Source organism: Rhinopithecus bieti, unplaced genomic scaffold, assembly GCF_001698545.2.
Source record: "Rhinopithecus bieti isolate Rb0 unplaced genomic scaffold, ASM169854v2 scaffold_5216, whole genome shotgun sequence".
NCBI lineage: Eukaryota > Metazoa > Chordata > Mammalia > Primates > Cercopithecidae > Rhinopithecus > Rhinopithecus bieti.
In genome coordinates this window covers 1,908,964-1,922,806 of record NW_016805021.1, presented here as the reverse complement: position 1 = coordinate 1,922,806, position 13,843 = coordinate 1,908,964, and the positions used below count along the sequence as shown (strand labels likewise).

Here is a 13,843-nt window from a genome sequence, read left to right as displayed (position 1 = left end):
CTTCTATCCATACTTCTATCTCTCCTCTCTCCACTCCACTTGGGCCGCCTACTCTAAGAGGAGAAATTTAAATAATCTTATTATTTATTGGGTTATGTTTGCCAGTAAGCAAGGATACTATGTACTAAAACCAGGGGAACCCAGGCTCTATCCCTTAGCCTCTAGCCCCTTTCCCTCTGCTCCCATGTGGTACACTTCCTTCGCACTCTTCTACCCCTGAATGGAGGGCCTAGATTTTAGTGGATTAATAAACCCTAATGCTGGACTCTGCAGACTTTAATTCAGATGCTGTCATTTGTCTCTTTTAAATTCTCCCTGCCTTGCCCTATGTCAACACTATGTTAAAACCACAATTCTGAGATCCAACGCTGTACTTCCTACAAAATTGCATTTTTGGTAGCAAGCAACTTGTACCTGTGACTCCAAAATTTGCTTGCCTGTCAGTCCCATAGCAGCAGCCAATCCCCCATGAGGTGCTGCTTTTCATGGATGGAGTAAGGACAAACCTTGAACTAATCCATGCATGTCTCCTGCCAAGCTCCTCTTTTTCCAGAAAGGACTCTGATTTCTTAATAAATCTGGTGTCCATGGAATCTGGGTTAAATACTAATTTCCAGTTTACATTTCAAGAGGGAGCCTCTTAGGCTTTCTTAATTTAGTAAGCTGCCATAGAGTGGTTTAAGATCGATTCTCCATCTGATAATATCCAGTTTCTTTTTTTTTTTTGAGATGGAGTTTCGCTCTGTCACCCAGGCTGGAGTGCAATGGCGTGATCTCGGCTCACTGCAACCTCCACGTCCCAGGTTCAAGCCATTCTCCTGCCTCAGTCTCCCAAGTAGCTGGGATTACAGGCATGTGCCACCATGCCCAACTAATTTTTGTATTTTTAGTAGAGATGGGGTTTCACCATGTTGGTCTTGAACTCCTGACCTCAAGTAATCCACCCGCCTTGGTCTCCCAAAGTGCTGGGATTACAGGCGTGAGTCACCGCACCTGGCCAATATCCAGTTTGAAACAGTGTATTCTCCTACAAATCGAAATTTCACCAGTGTTTACTAAGTGCCTACTACATGTGAAGCACTGTGCAGTTAAACATAAGGAACTATGACAAAGAACATAGTGAAGCAAGAATTTAATACATTTATTCCATTCTATATGTAAATGTTTTAATTATCACTAATGTAGACTAAGGATAATGATATTTTCTCTTACCAGAAACTTAAACAAGAAAAACAAAACCTGCAGTTAAACAAATTTAAAACCTCACTAAGGAACCAAAACTTTTTGTTGTAGTTCTTATTTTCTAAAACTTGACAAAGTAATTCTAAAGTTCTTCTGGAAGAAAAGGTATAACTTTTTGTGGGAGAAAAAAGGACCGAGGACAAACTTTCCTAAACAACAAAATAAAATATACAGTAGTCCCCCTTATCTGCAGGGAATATGTTCCAAGACCTCCAGGGCATGCCTGAAACCACATAGCACCCAACCCTATATGTACTCTGCATTTTTTCCCTACGCATACCTATCTCTGATAAAGTGTAATTTATAAATTAGGCACAGTAAGAGATTAGCAATAAAAACTAGTAATAAAATAGAACAATTATAACAATATACTATAATAAAAGTTACGTGAATGTGGTCTCTCTCTCTCTCGAAATAGCTTACTGTACCCTACCCACCCTTCTTCTTGTGATCTGTCAATCTGATAACCGTGACGGCTATTAAGTGACTAATAAGTGGGCAGCATATATGATGTGGATACGCTGGACAAAGGGAAGGGATGAGTCACATCCCAGGTGGGATGGAATGGGAAAGTACAAGATTTCATCACACTGCTCAGAATGGTGTGCAATTTAAAACTTATTAATTGTTTATTTCTGGAATTTTTCATTTAACACTTTTAGACCATGGTGTACTGCAGGTTACTGAAACTGCAGATAACAGAGGACTGCTGTATACTACAAGAAATAACACACCCAGCCTGGAAGGCTCAATATTGCATGTATTAGAAAATAGACACATCCTTCTAAATCTATAAATTCCATGTAATTCTAATTTAAAATACAGTGGCCAACATTCTCAATTCTTATATATATTAGTATTAAGTTTCCCATAAGGAAGAGCCAAAGCTTCACTAAGATGATCATCGAAGAGGAAAGTCCTGGTCGGAATACTACCGAAAATTGCTCTTTGGTGGGATTTATTTAAGTCTCCTGAAAAGAATATAAACGTAGTTATTATAGAATATATTTTTTCCTAAAAAGTTATTTGTAAATCGGACTTCTAAATATCATACCCTGCTTTCCTATTAATTTCATTTAAAAATTGGAAATGATAAAATAAATATCATACTTACAATTATAACAAACTATATAAAATTGCATTGTTTAAGGGAAAGTAATTCTTGGCTAAAACACTGAAGAGTTGGCTAAGACTCCAGATAAAATTTAAAAATATAATACTTGTTTTAACTTCTAAGACGGGCGGTTTCACTCTTGTTGCCCGCAGGTTGGAGTGCCAATGAGGCGCGGGATCTCGGGGGTCTCACTGCAACCTCCCGCCTCCGGGTTCAAGCGATTCTTCTGCCTCACGCCTCCCGAGTAGGCGTGGGATTTAACAGAATTGTGCCCATCATGGCCGGGTTAATTTTGTATTTTTAGTAGAGACGGGTTTCTCCATGTTGCGTCAGGCTGGTCATTAGAACTCCCAACCTCAGGTGACTTCGCCCACCTTGGCCTCCCAAAGTGCTGGGATTACAGGCATGAGCCACTGCGCCCAGCCAAAATATAATAATTTTTATTTGTGTTACCAAATAAAGTAACTTAGAAGCACAAAACAAGAACTACTAAAATTTAACTAACAGGTCATTCAGCTGCTCTTACAAAGGGAGTGAGTGTAGCATACTGGTTAAAAGCGTGAACTCTCCAGCCAGGCTGATAGCTCTCTAGTTCCATTAACAACTCTGTGACAAGTGGGCTCCTTAGCCCCCTCCACCTCCATTGCCTCATCTGGAAAATGAGCATAACAGCAATAACCTACCTCTTAGGACTGTTAGGAGAATTTAATGAAAAATACATGCAATGCTTTTAGAACAGTGTCTGACATGTAATAGGTGTTCATATACCTATTAGTTTATATTGAATCTCCTTCAAATATGTTATGATTGAAAAAAAAGAAAACTTGCAAAATCTTTGTTTCAGCGGCTCAGCCCTTTTGTGGTAGCTGGTAGCATTTAAGAATGAATGAGCTGATCTGACTGGTGAGAAGCCAAAGAATATGTCACAGGAAACAATTCAAGGGGCAACAGTAAACATGAAAAACTGAGCACACGACAAGTCAAGGAGATCTAAAAGTTTAAGCCATCAAGCACTAAAGATCAAATGCTGTATTTCATGGTATAGAGAACACTGGACTGGTTTCAGGAGACCTAGGATCTGGTTGTAGCTTACCTGTCAAAGCTTACCTGTTGCCCTTAGGTACATCACTTAACCTTTCTGGAACTAAGTTTCTTTGTCAATAAAATGAAATTGAACCATTCATAACTCAAAAGGCTTATGATTTTTAATTTTTAATTTATTTTTTTATTCTTTTTGAGACAGAGTTTCACTCTTGTTGCCCAGGCTGGAGTGCCATGGCATGATCTCAACTCACTGCAACCTCCACCTCCCGGGTTCAAGAGGCTCTCCTGTCTCAGCCTCCCGAGTAGCAGAATTACAGGTGCACGCCACTATGCCTGGCTAATTTTCTGTATTTTTAGTAGAGATGGAGCTTCACCATGTTGACCAGGCTGGTCTCAAACTCCTAACCTCAGGGGATCCACCCGCCTTGGCCTCCCAAAGTGCTGGGATTACAGGCATGAGTCACCGCACCCAGCCGAAAAAAAGGTTTATGACCTTAAGATAGTTCTTTAATTCACAAGACCTTGTCAATCCAAATTCCTGTATATCAAGATTTTATATATCTATTCATTCACCAACAGTATAATAAGGTTTATTGGTATATTTTGCCCCATAACAAATGGTTAGAGTCATCTTAAGAACCCTACAAGATTCCAAGTCCTTATTAATTTCTTGAGATAATTCTATTTAAAAATATTACTCAGAGATGAAGTAGGCTTACTGCCAATCCTAGATTTCAATAGCAGCTGCCTTCATAAGCTTTACAGTGTGCCTCTGAAGTGTTGCTGTATATTTCTGGCTTTCTTTATCATTTTTACACTGCCAAAATACTACAAAAGCAAAATTTCCTGTGATGGCCACAGTGAAGAAAATGACAACTTACTCTTGCTCTTCAGTATTAATGCCTCCAAATATTATTATTATTATCGCTACTATTATTATCATTTGAGAGGGAGTTTTGCTCTTGTCGCCCAGGCTGGAATTCAATGGCGCAATCTCGGCTCACTGCAATCTCCGCCTCCCAGGTTCAAGCAATTCTCCTGCCTCAGTCTCCCCAGTAGCTGTGATTACAGGCGCCCACCACCATGCCTGGCTAATATTTGTATTTTTAGTAGAGGTGGGGTTTCGCCATTTTGGTCAGGCTGGTCTCGAACTCCTGACCTCAGGTGATCCGCCCACCTCAGTCTCCCAAAGTGCTGGAATTACAGGCTTAGGCTACTGCGCCCGGCTGCCTCCAAGTATTATTTTTAAGGAACACTTTGGTTATTGGAGAATTCTAAATAATTCCCTTTACAAATATAATAATATAAATCAAATAGGGTATGCATTAACTAGCTCAATGAATTTCTCCCAGCTCTCTTTCTCCTGGATTACTTTCTAACAAACGTAACATTTTTTTTTGTTTGTTTGTTTTTTTGTTTTTTTTTGAGACGGAGTCTCGCTCTGTCGCCCAGGCTGGAGTGCAGTGGCCGGATCTCAGCTCACTGCAAGCTCCGCCTCCTGGGTTTAGGCCATTCTCCTGCCTCAGCCTCCCAAGTAGCTGGGACTACAGGTGCCCGCCACCACACCCAGCTAATTTTTTGTGTTTTTAGTAAAGATGAGGTTTCACTGTGTTAGCCAGGATGGTCTCGATCTCCTGACCTTGTGATCCGCCCATCTCGGCCTCCCAAAGTGCTGGGATTACAGGCTTGACCCACCGTGCCCGGCCACAAACATAACATTTTTAACTTACCTTTCTATTGTCACAATGGTCACTTATGATAAATTCCTTTATAAAAATTAATCTAACTTTAGCCTTTAAGGGTCTCCAAAAAGCAATTTTAGTAAATAACTCAGTGGGTCTTAGGTTCATTTAGGTTCAGTCCTGAAATAGAGTCTACAATCCCATTTTCAGTTTGGATAACATAAAAAAAAAAATAGGTAATCAGGTACAGCTATTCATTTTTTCCCAGAAAATTGAACATGTTTATACAAATACCTTTTGAAATCCAGCTTGATGCCTTTATTGCTTTTTGTAACTTCAGTCAGCCACTCCTGTAGAGTATTATCACTGTTTGTTTCAGGGGGATGGACCATAATTGGCTGGCTGTGTTCTGATCCATCACTTGGAAGAAGGACATCAGCCTCTATCATGTGAGCAGTACCTGTCCAAATAAAAGAACTTCAGTTAATGCTAAGAAAACAGGGCACAGAACTACAGGAGCCGCCATGTTCAGTATCCTTTTGAGGAAGATAAAAAAAAGGAAAGAAAAGTAACACTCAGTGAGCAATGATCCCATGCCAGGCAGTATACAAGGCCCGAACCCGTGGTCCTTATTTTTTAGATTAGCAAACAGATGCCAAGAAGTTAAATGACTTTCCCTAAGTCACACAGATCTTAAGCTGTTGACATACTTTTGAATTTCTTTCTAATACCTAGCAAAGTGCATACATAATGGAAGGCTTAATAAGTGCTGAAGTTTTCTGGGAATAAAAATTGTACTTTTATCTCCTCAGTACTCAAATTAGAAATTATGGATATTCATTGCTCATGTTTGAAAGTCCACATTAAAAATTCACTTCTTTGACTTACAGTTTAGTTACTGCTTAAAGGCAGACATCCTTTGAGCAGGTAATGAGCTTCAGCAGACACGGTATAAGTATGTTCAGCCGGCTGTGACAGACTGCCTCCAAGATGGCTGCCAACAACTCCTCCAGTACATGCATACCGCTCTCCCCATCAACTTCCTCTTCCCTGCCTCTTCAGCTGGGCTGGTCTCGTGGTGGGTTGGGGCCATAATTCCCAAAATAACATAATCTTGAATTTTGAAATCCCAGAAGATCAAAATCCCTAAAGTCTAAAATCCCCAAAATCACAATCCCGAAAGATCAAAATCCTGAAAATATTGGAAAAAATAATTTAAAAAACTCTTTAAAATACATTTACTTACATTTTTTTAAGTTTCCTTTTCTTTTTTTTTTTTTTAAAGACAGGGTCTTACCCTGTCATCCAGGCTGATACAGTAGCAGCATCGTACTTCACCGAAGCTTTGACCTCCTGAGTTCAGGCAATCCTCCTGCCTCAGCCTCCTGAGTAGCTAGGACTACAGATATGTGCCACTATGCCCAGCTGATTTTTTTAAAAAATATCTGTTGTAGAGACAGGGTCTCACTATGTTGCCCAAGCTGGTCTTGAACTCCTGGGCTCAAGTAATCTTGCTTTGGCCTCCTCAAGTGCTGGGATGACAGGCATGAGCCACTGTGCCCATTCTGTTCATTTTTAAAAGGGCATTTATTTGAGAAACCCATGAAAACATGGCAGAACACTTCAGAGGTCACTTTACACAATAAAATAGGCAAAAATAACACACATTTTTGCAAGCATTAACATCCAGGTATATTAATCAGTTGCAGAGATATGACAGTTATGAGCAAATGAACTATAGTCATAAAGAAATAGCTTAAATAACTGCAGTCATCTGAAATAACTTGATGAATAACCTAAGTCTCTTGACAACATCAGTCAAAAACTGTGATGGGTTGCCATCACACATGTAGTCACCCAAAGAACTGTGATCTTGAGAAATTTTATCTTCCACAAATGCAGATGTACAAATGGATATCTCTTCATTTATTGTGAAAGCTTCAACATTTTTATCAATAAGCACAATGGTTACACACAAAGTCAATGTTGTGAAAACACATCTCTGTGGAGTCAAATTTGAAAAAAAAATGCATAAAACAAATGAGAACACTCTAAAAGTCTTTATACAATTTATACCTCCAATACTGAAAACAACACAAAGATGAAATATGTAGCATAGTGAATTATAAAAAATAATGTTGACAATTTAAAATAGTGGAAATAGCCAAGCATGGTGGCTCACGCCTATAATCCTAGCACTTTGGGAGGCCAAGGAAGGCAGATCACCTGAGGTCAAGAGTTCAAGACCAGCCTGGCCAACATGGAGAAACCCCGTATCTACTAAAAACTCAAAATTTAGCCAGGCGTGATGGTGTGCACCTGTAATCCCAGCTACTCGGGAGGCTGAGGCAGGAGAATCACTTGAACCCAGGAGGTGGAGGTTGCAGTGAGCTGAGATCACGCCACTGTACTCCAGCCTGGCCAACAGAGCAAGACTCCCATCTCAAAAAAATTTTTTTTAAAAAGATAAATACTAGTGGACAAAAATGAAAAAGAAACTTCGACACATGAAAAAAGTGGGATAGATGATAGGTAATCGCACAAGTGTACTCCATAAGAGGTGGCCAACTTGCACTGCAATGAATAGTTGCTTTCTTCTTTCTTTTCTTTCTTCTTCTTCTTTTTTTTTTTTTTTGAGACACAGTCTCGCTCTGTTGCAACCTCAAACTCCTGGACTCCAGGGATCCTCCTGCCTCAGCCACCTGAGTAGCCAGGACTACAGGCATGCACCACCACACCCTACTAATTTTTTTAAATTTTTAGTAGAGATGAGGTCTCACTGTGTTGCCCAGGCTGGTCTCAAAAAACTCCTGGACTCAAATGATTCTCTCACCTCGGCCTCTCAAAGTGCTAGGATTACAGGTGAGAGCCACCACAACCAGCCACATTTTTTCTTCTAGGGCATGAGTCTCCTTGGAGAATACATTCAGATTTATTTTCTATGTGGTACGGTTTTTTCTGAACTTCTTCTATGATTTGATATGCACCTGCATGAGTATTCCCTATTAAATTTTCCCATCTTCTGTGCCATGTTTCTATGCTGTTTTGGGTATGTGGAAATCCATTTCACATGCACTTACATGCATAACACAAATTTGGTGGAAACAATACTGATGGTCAAACAGCAACCTCATGGTGTGTCTTCTTATCCGACCATGCATGTCATTATCTTCAAACCAGTCAGTAATTTCTCTGGCTTCTTCATGCAAATGCAGCTTTAATTTACTAAAAACTCCTGGAATTTCATCAGCTGGAATGAATGCCAATGCAGATCCATAAGGCATTTTAAACTGAAGTTTTTGTCACTGCCATCTCACATGGCCAATCCACTCATCTGAGTTCTCTGTCAAAGGCATCAGGCTGAATGAAAAAGACAAACTTTACTGGTAACAACTTGAAATTCACTCTTAGAAGCCTTGATTGCACCTAATTTTAAATATGTCATTATAGTTTGGGCACTCAATTAGACATTAGGGATTTTAGACTATGGATTTTGATCTTTCAGTATTTCAACACTTGGGATATGGCATTTGGGATTGTGTCTTTTGGGATTGTGATCCGCACCACTTGTGACCTGCTTTGATCAACAGAAGGTAGTGGAAATAAAACTGTCAGTTCTAGGCCTAGCCTTTAAAACAGCTGGCACCTTCAGCCTTCTTACTCTTAAAATCCAGCCACCATGTGAAGACATTTAGGCAAGATTACTGAAGACTGATAGACCACGTAGAGAGAGAGAAGCCACATGGAGAACTAAGACTTCCTATCTGACAGAGCATTAAGGCCACTGACATATGAGAGAGGTCATTTTAGAATTTCCAGGCCCAGCTGAGCTCCCAGATGAATGCAGCTATATGAACGTCCTCAGCCCGTACTATATGCAACAGAAGAACCACACAGCTGACCCACAAAATCATGAGGAAAAAATATACTACTGCTATTTTAAGTCACTCATTTTTCGGTATTCTATTATACAGCAATAGATAAAAAGCAACAGGTACCTGGAAGTGGAGTGTTGCCATATCAAAAACCTGAAACATGTGGCACTGGCTTTGTGACCTGGTGGAGGCTAAGAAAGGCAAGTAGGGAACTGTTCATGGAAGTTGGAAGAGCAGTGCAGAAATTCTTATTGGAAGCTTGAGAATAATAAGCTCATTTTATTGTTTTCCATAGTGGTAAAACTTCTGGCAACACTGTCACTGCAGCAACTGGTGGAAGATGGAGAGGATACCCAATAAATCTGTGTATTTGGCTGACGAGGTTTCCAGGGGAAATGGTGAAAAGTGGCAACTGGCTTCTTTTAATCACTCATGATAAACAATGAGAAGAAAGAGCTAAGCTACATAATTAACGTTTCAGATTTTCAGCAGCATATAGAGAAAATATTTCCAACTCAGGACTTCCTGAATTCAAAAATAAAACTGTTTCTTATTCCTGTCCTCTCCAGCTGGCAAGAGATTCTCAAAGTAAGAGACAAGTCTTGGGCCAAAAGTTAAATCTAGGGTGTTGCCTGTCTTAGTCTGTGTTACACTGTGATGACAGAATAACAGACTGGGTAATTTATAATAAACAGACATTTATTGGCTCACCATTCTGGAGACTGGGAAATCCAATATCAAAGTGCTGATACTTAAAGAGGGCCTTCTCACTGCATTTTCACCTGGTGGAAAGCAGAGGCAGAGAAGACCCACTTTCCAAAGTCCTTTTATTATGGCATTAAACCCAACCATGAAGGTGAACCCCTCATGGCCTAATCACCTCCCAGTAGTGTTACACTGCCAATTAAATTTCAACATGAAGCCAGAGTGGTGGCTCACTCCTGTAATCCCAGCACTTTGGGAGGCAGAGGCGGGAGGATCACTTGAGCATAGGAGTTCAAGATCAGCTCTGGGCAACGTTAGTGAGGGGGGGGGGCTGAACCTCATCTACTAACTGAAAAAAAAAAAAGAAAATAGCCAGTTCAAGACCAGCCTAGGCAACATAGTGAGACCTCATCTCTACTAAAAAAAAAAAGAAATTAGCCAGGCATGCTGGTGGCACAGGCCTGTAGTCCCAGCTACGTGGAAGGCTGAGGAGGGAGAATTGCTTGAGCCTAAGAGGTCAAGGCTGTAGTGAGCTGTGATTGCGTCACTGCACTACAGCCTGGGTGACAGAGTGAGACGTTATCTCTAAAAAAAACAAAAAATTTCAACATGAGTTTTGGATGGAACAAACATTCAAACCATAGCACCACCATTAAAACATGGCCTCAGTGTCAATATCAAGCCAAGGGTACAACCATACGACCCTTTATTAAGCCCTCGGAAAGAAGGTGCCTCATGTAGCCACATAGCTAGATATGGAATCTTCTGGAATCTTAAGGGTGTTGCCCACAGTACCTTAACTTGCATACCAAAGTAGAGAGAGGTCTACCTCAAAGAGACTTGGGGGTGTGGCTTCTGATTAAATTTAATATATTAAACGCCCACTATATTTTTAAGGAAGATATATCTACTTGGACACAAAAGGACAGAGACAGTTCAAAACGAAAAGAGGTCTGTGGGCTCCCAAATTTCTACAGGCAGGGAACAGGCTAAGAAAGCTACTCAGCTGCAAATACGAGCCAATTTCCAAAAAGCACACAAAGAGATGCTCACCAGCATTAGTCTTTAGGGGATGTAAATCTACACCACAATGGGACACCAACTCACATACACAGAGCTGGCTATAATTTTTTTAAAAATGTACAATAACAAGTGTTGGCAAAGACGTGGAGAAACTAGAACCCTTATCCACACTGCTGGGAGGAATGTAAAAAGGAGCAAGCAGGCACTTTGGAAGAGTTTGACAGTTCTTTAAAAAGTTAAACATATAGTTACCATATGATCCAGCAATTCTACTCCTAGACATATAAGCAAGAGAACTGAAAACACATGTCCACAAAAACACCTGTATGTGAAATGTTTACAGCAGCAGTAATCATAGTAGCAAAAAAGGGAAACAACCAATGTCTGTCAATTGATGAGTGGATAAACAAAATGTGGTATATCCACACACAAAAAAATGATTCAGCCATAAAAATGAATAAAGAACTGATACACACTAGAAAACAGCTGAACTTTGAAAGCATATTAATTGAAAGAAGCCAGTCACAAAAGGCCACATAGGAAGGTGCTTCCTGAATTTTGATTCTGGAGTCAGGAAAAGTCTTTTTGAGGAAGTGACAATTCAGCCGATACCAAAGGATCAGCTTAAGGAGTTAGCAAGGCAGAGTGTGGGGAAAAGCGCTTTCCAGGAAAGAATGTGTATGACAGCCCAAGAAGGAGGGAGCGTAGCCACGTGAGGCACTGCTGTGAGGCCAGTGTGGGAATTTCTAGGAATGTGAAAACACCGTGAAGGTGGACTTGGAGACACAGGCCAGTCTATGCAGGGCCTTCAGGTTATTGAGGTGGTTTGAAGGTGCCAATAAATAGCACCCCTTTCTCCAAATGGATTTTTTAATTTTTTTATTTTTTTCCAGACAGAGTCTCGCTCTGTCGCCAGGCTGGAGTGCAGTGGCACAGTCTCAGCTCACTGCAGCCTCTGTCTCCCGGGTTCAAATGATTCTCCTGCCTCAGCCTCCCGAGTAGCTGGGATTACAGGCATGCACCACCATGTCCAGCTAATTTTTGTATTTTTAGTAGAGACAGGGTTTCTCCATGTTGCCCAGGCTGGTCTCAAACTCCTGGTTTGAGGCCTGCCTCGGCCTGCCAAAGTGCTGGGATTACAGGCATGAGCCACAACACCTGGTCTCCAAATGGATCTTGAGAAATAAAATAGCCAAGTCAAGTAGACGGGGATCAAAGTATACTTGTATTACCTCTAAAGCTAGGTCAGAGGACACAGCTTAGTTGAGAGCTAAATGAGCCTGCACCTGCTACCTGCTAACTGCCACAGTCACCCTCTAGTCCAAATCTTGGAATAGTCCCTTCGAAGCAAAGTTGTAACAAATACAAATATCCAGATGGCTATTTCCCTGTGGAAGAGAAGAGCTCACTCCCTTGTCCAGCACTTTTTTTTTTTTTTTTTGAGACGGAGTCTCGCTCTGTCACCCAGGCTGGAGTGCAGTGGTGTGATCTTGGCTCACTGCAACCTCCGCTTCCTGGGTTCAAGTGATTCTCCCGCCTCAGCCTCCTAAGTAGCTGGGACTATAGGTGTGCACCACCATGCCCAGCTAATTTTTGTATTTTTAGTAGAGATGGGGTTTCACCATGTTGGCCAGGTTGGTCTGGGCCTCCCAAAGCGCTGGGATTACAGGCATGAGCCACCTCGCTTGGCCTAGGGCATTTGATAGATTAGCTCCACCCCGCCAAGAACTACAAACCAAAACAGTCTCTCCACCTCTGTGACAGAAATAAACAGTGAGGCAAGAGGTCAAAGCCTTTAGGGAAAAAAAATCTCTCCTCTTGGAAACCGGAGCAATAGAACCAAACATGTTTCCATCTAGCAATTATATTAAAGATTTTAAACAGAACAACATTTGGACCAATAAAGAGGTTTGATTTATGTCTAAATATACCACTTCGGATGCTGGGTGGAAAATAAACTGGACAGGGACAAGTGTGGAAGCAGGGAACATAATCTATCCAATTAGGATGGACTCATAAATCTATTGGATGCTTCTGGCTGCAAATAAAGAGAAATTCGGATTCAAGCTAGCAGATTTATCATCTCAAATAACTAAAAGTCCAGGAGTCAGGTGAGCTTTAAGTGTGGTACAATCAGCAGCTCAGTGACGTTATCATGATCTTCATGTCTCTTTTCTTCACTGTCATTGGTGGTGTCTTCATCGTAAGGCAATTTCATCTCATGATTTTAAGACAGCTACCAATAACCACTGGGGCTACATATTTTCATGTTCACATATTTCAATTTTAAGATATAAAACTTCTTTGGTAATTATAGATATAATTACTTTACTTGAGTCTACCTGAGCCCAGTTTGATCACTTGCCCACCATGGGGACAATATGAATCATCAGAAAAACCTGAAGTGCTGATTAACTTATGGTAATCCACCCCTGGAGCTACAAATGAAATCAGTTTCCATATGCTTGTATGGAGCAGAAATGGATACCTTAATAAAAGCAAAGTTCTTGCCTGGGTGTGGTGGCTCACGCCTGTAATCCCAGCACCTTGGGAGGCTGAGGCGGGAGGATCACGAGGTCAGGAGTTCGAGACCAGCCTGGCCAACACAGTGAAACCTCGTCTCTACTAAAAATACAAAAAATTAGCTGGGTATAGTGGTGTGACCCTGTAATCCCAGCTACTTGGGAGGCTGAAGCAGAAGAATTGTGTGAATCTGTGAGGCAGAGGCTGCAGTAAACTGAGATCGCGCCATTGCCCTCCAGCCCAGGCGACAGTGCGAGATGTCTCAAAAAAAAAAAAAAGTTCTTATAGGAAGAAAGAAAAGGTGACTGGTGATGCAGTAAGAACTCAACCGATGTTTGCTGTGTCTCTCTTCTCTAAGCTACACCATATTTAGGCTCTTTTAATTACAGTGAGGCAAAGCATAAAATAACAAAATGGCTGGGTGTGGTGCTCACATCTGTAATCCCAGCACTTTGGGAGGCTGAGGCAGGAGGATTGCTTGAAGCCAGGAGTTTGAGACCAGACTCTACAAAAATTAAACAACAACAACAAAAAAAAACAAAATAAACACCAAAACACCAAGACCAATCAAAGAGTTTTATACTCCTTTTATTCTCTATCAAATGCAATTCTAAGCAATGTCCAGCTACTATCCA

The 13,843-nt window shown here is 40.9% G+C and overlaps 1 protein-coding gene across 2 annotated transcripts in view; it reads right to left on the bottom strand.

Annotated features, from left to right (window-relative positions):
* Positions 1-13,843, bottom strand: part of FAM151B (family with sequence similarity 151 member B) — a 51,395-nt gene that overhangs the window by 20,594 nt on the left and 16,958 nt on the right. Inside the window, exons 1-2 of one of the 2 annotated variants that reach the window (XM_017870899.1) lie at positions 5,971-6,263; positions 5,377-5,542 (exon numbers count right to left, since the gene is read on the bottom strand). In XM_017870899.1, coding sequence (XP_017726388.1) covers positions 5,377-5,531 — 155 coding nt within the window. In that variant the 5' untranslated portion in view covers positions 5,532-5,542; positions 5,971-6,263. Of the gene's footprint in view, positions 1-5,376; positions 5,543-5,970; positions 6,264-13,843 lie in introns of those variants that run through there. The other variant, XM_017870898.1, reaches the window with a different exon arrangement.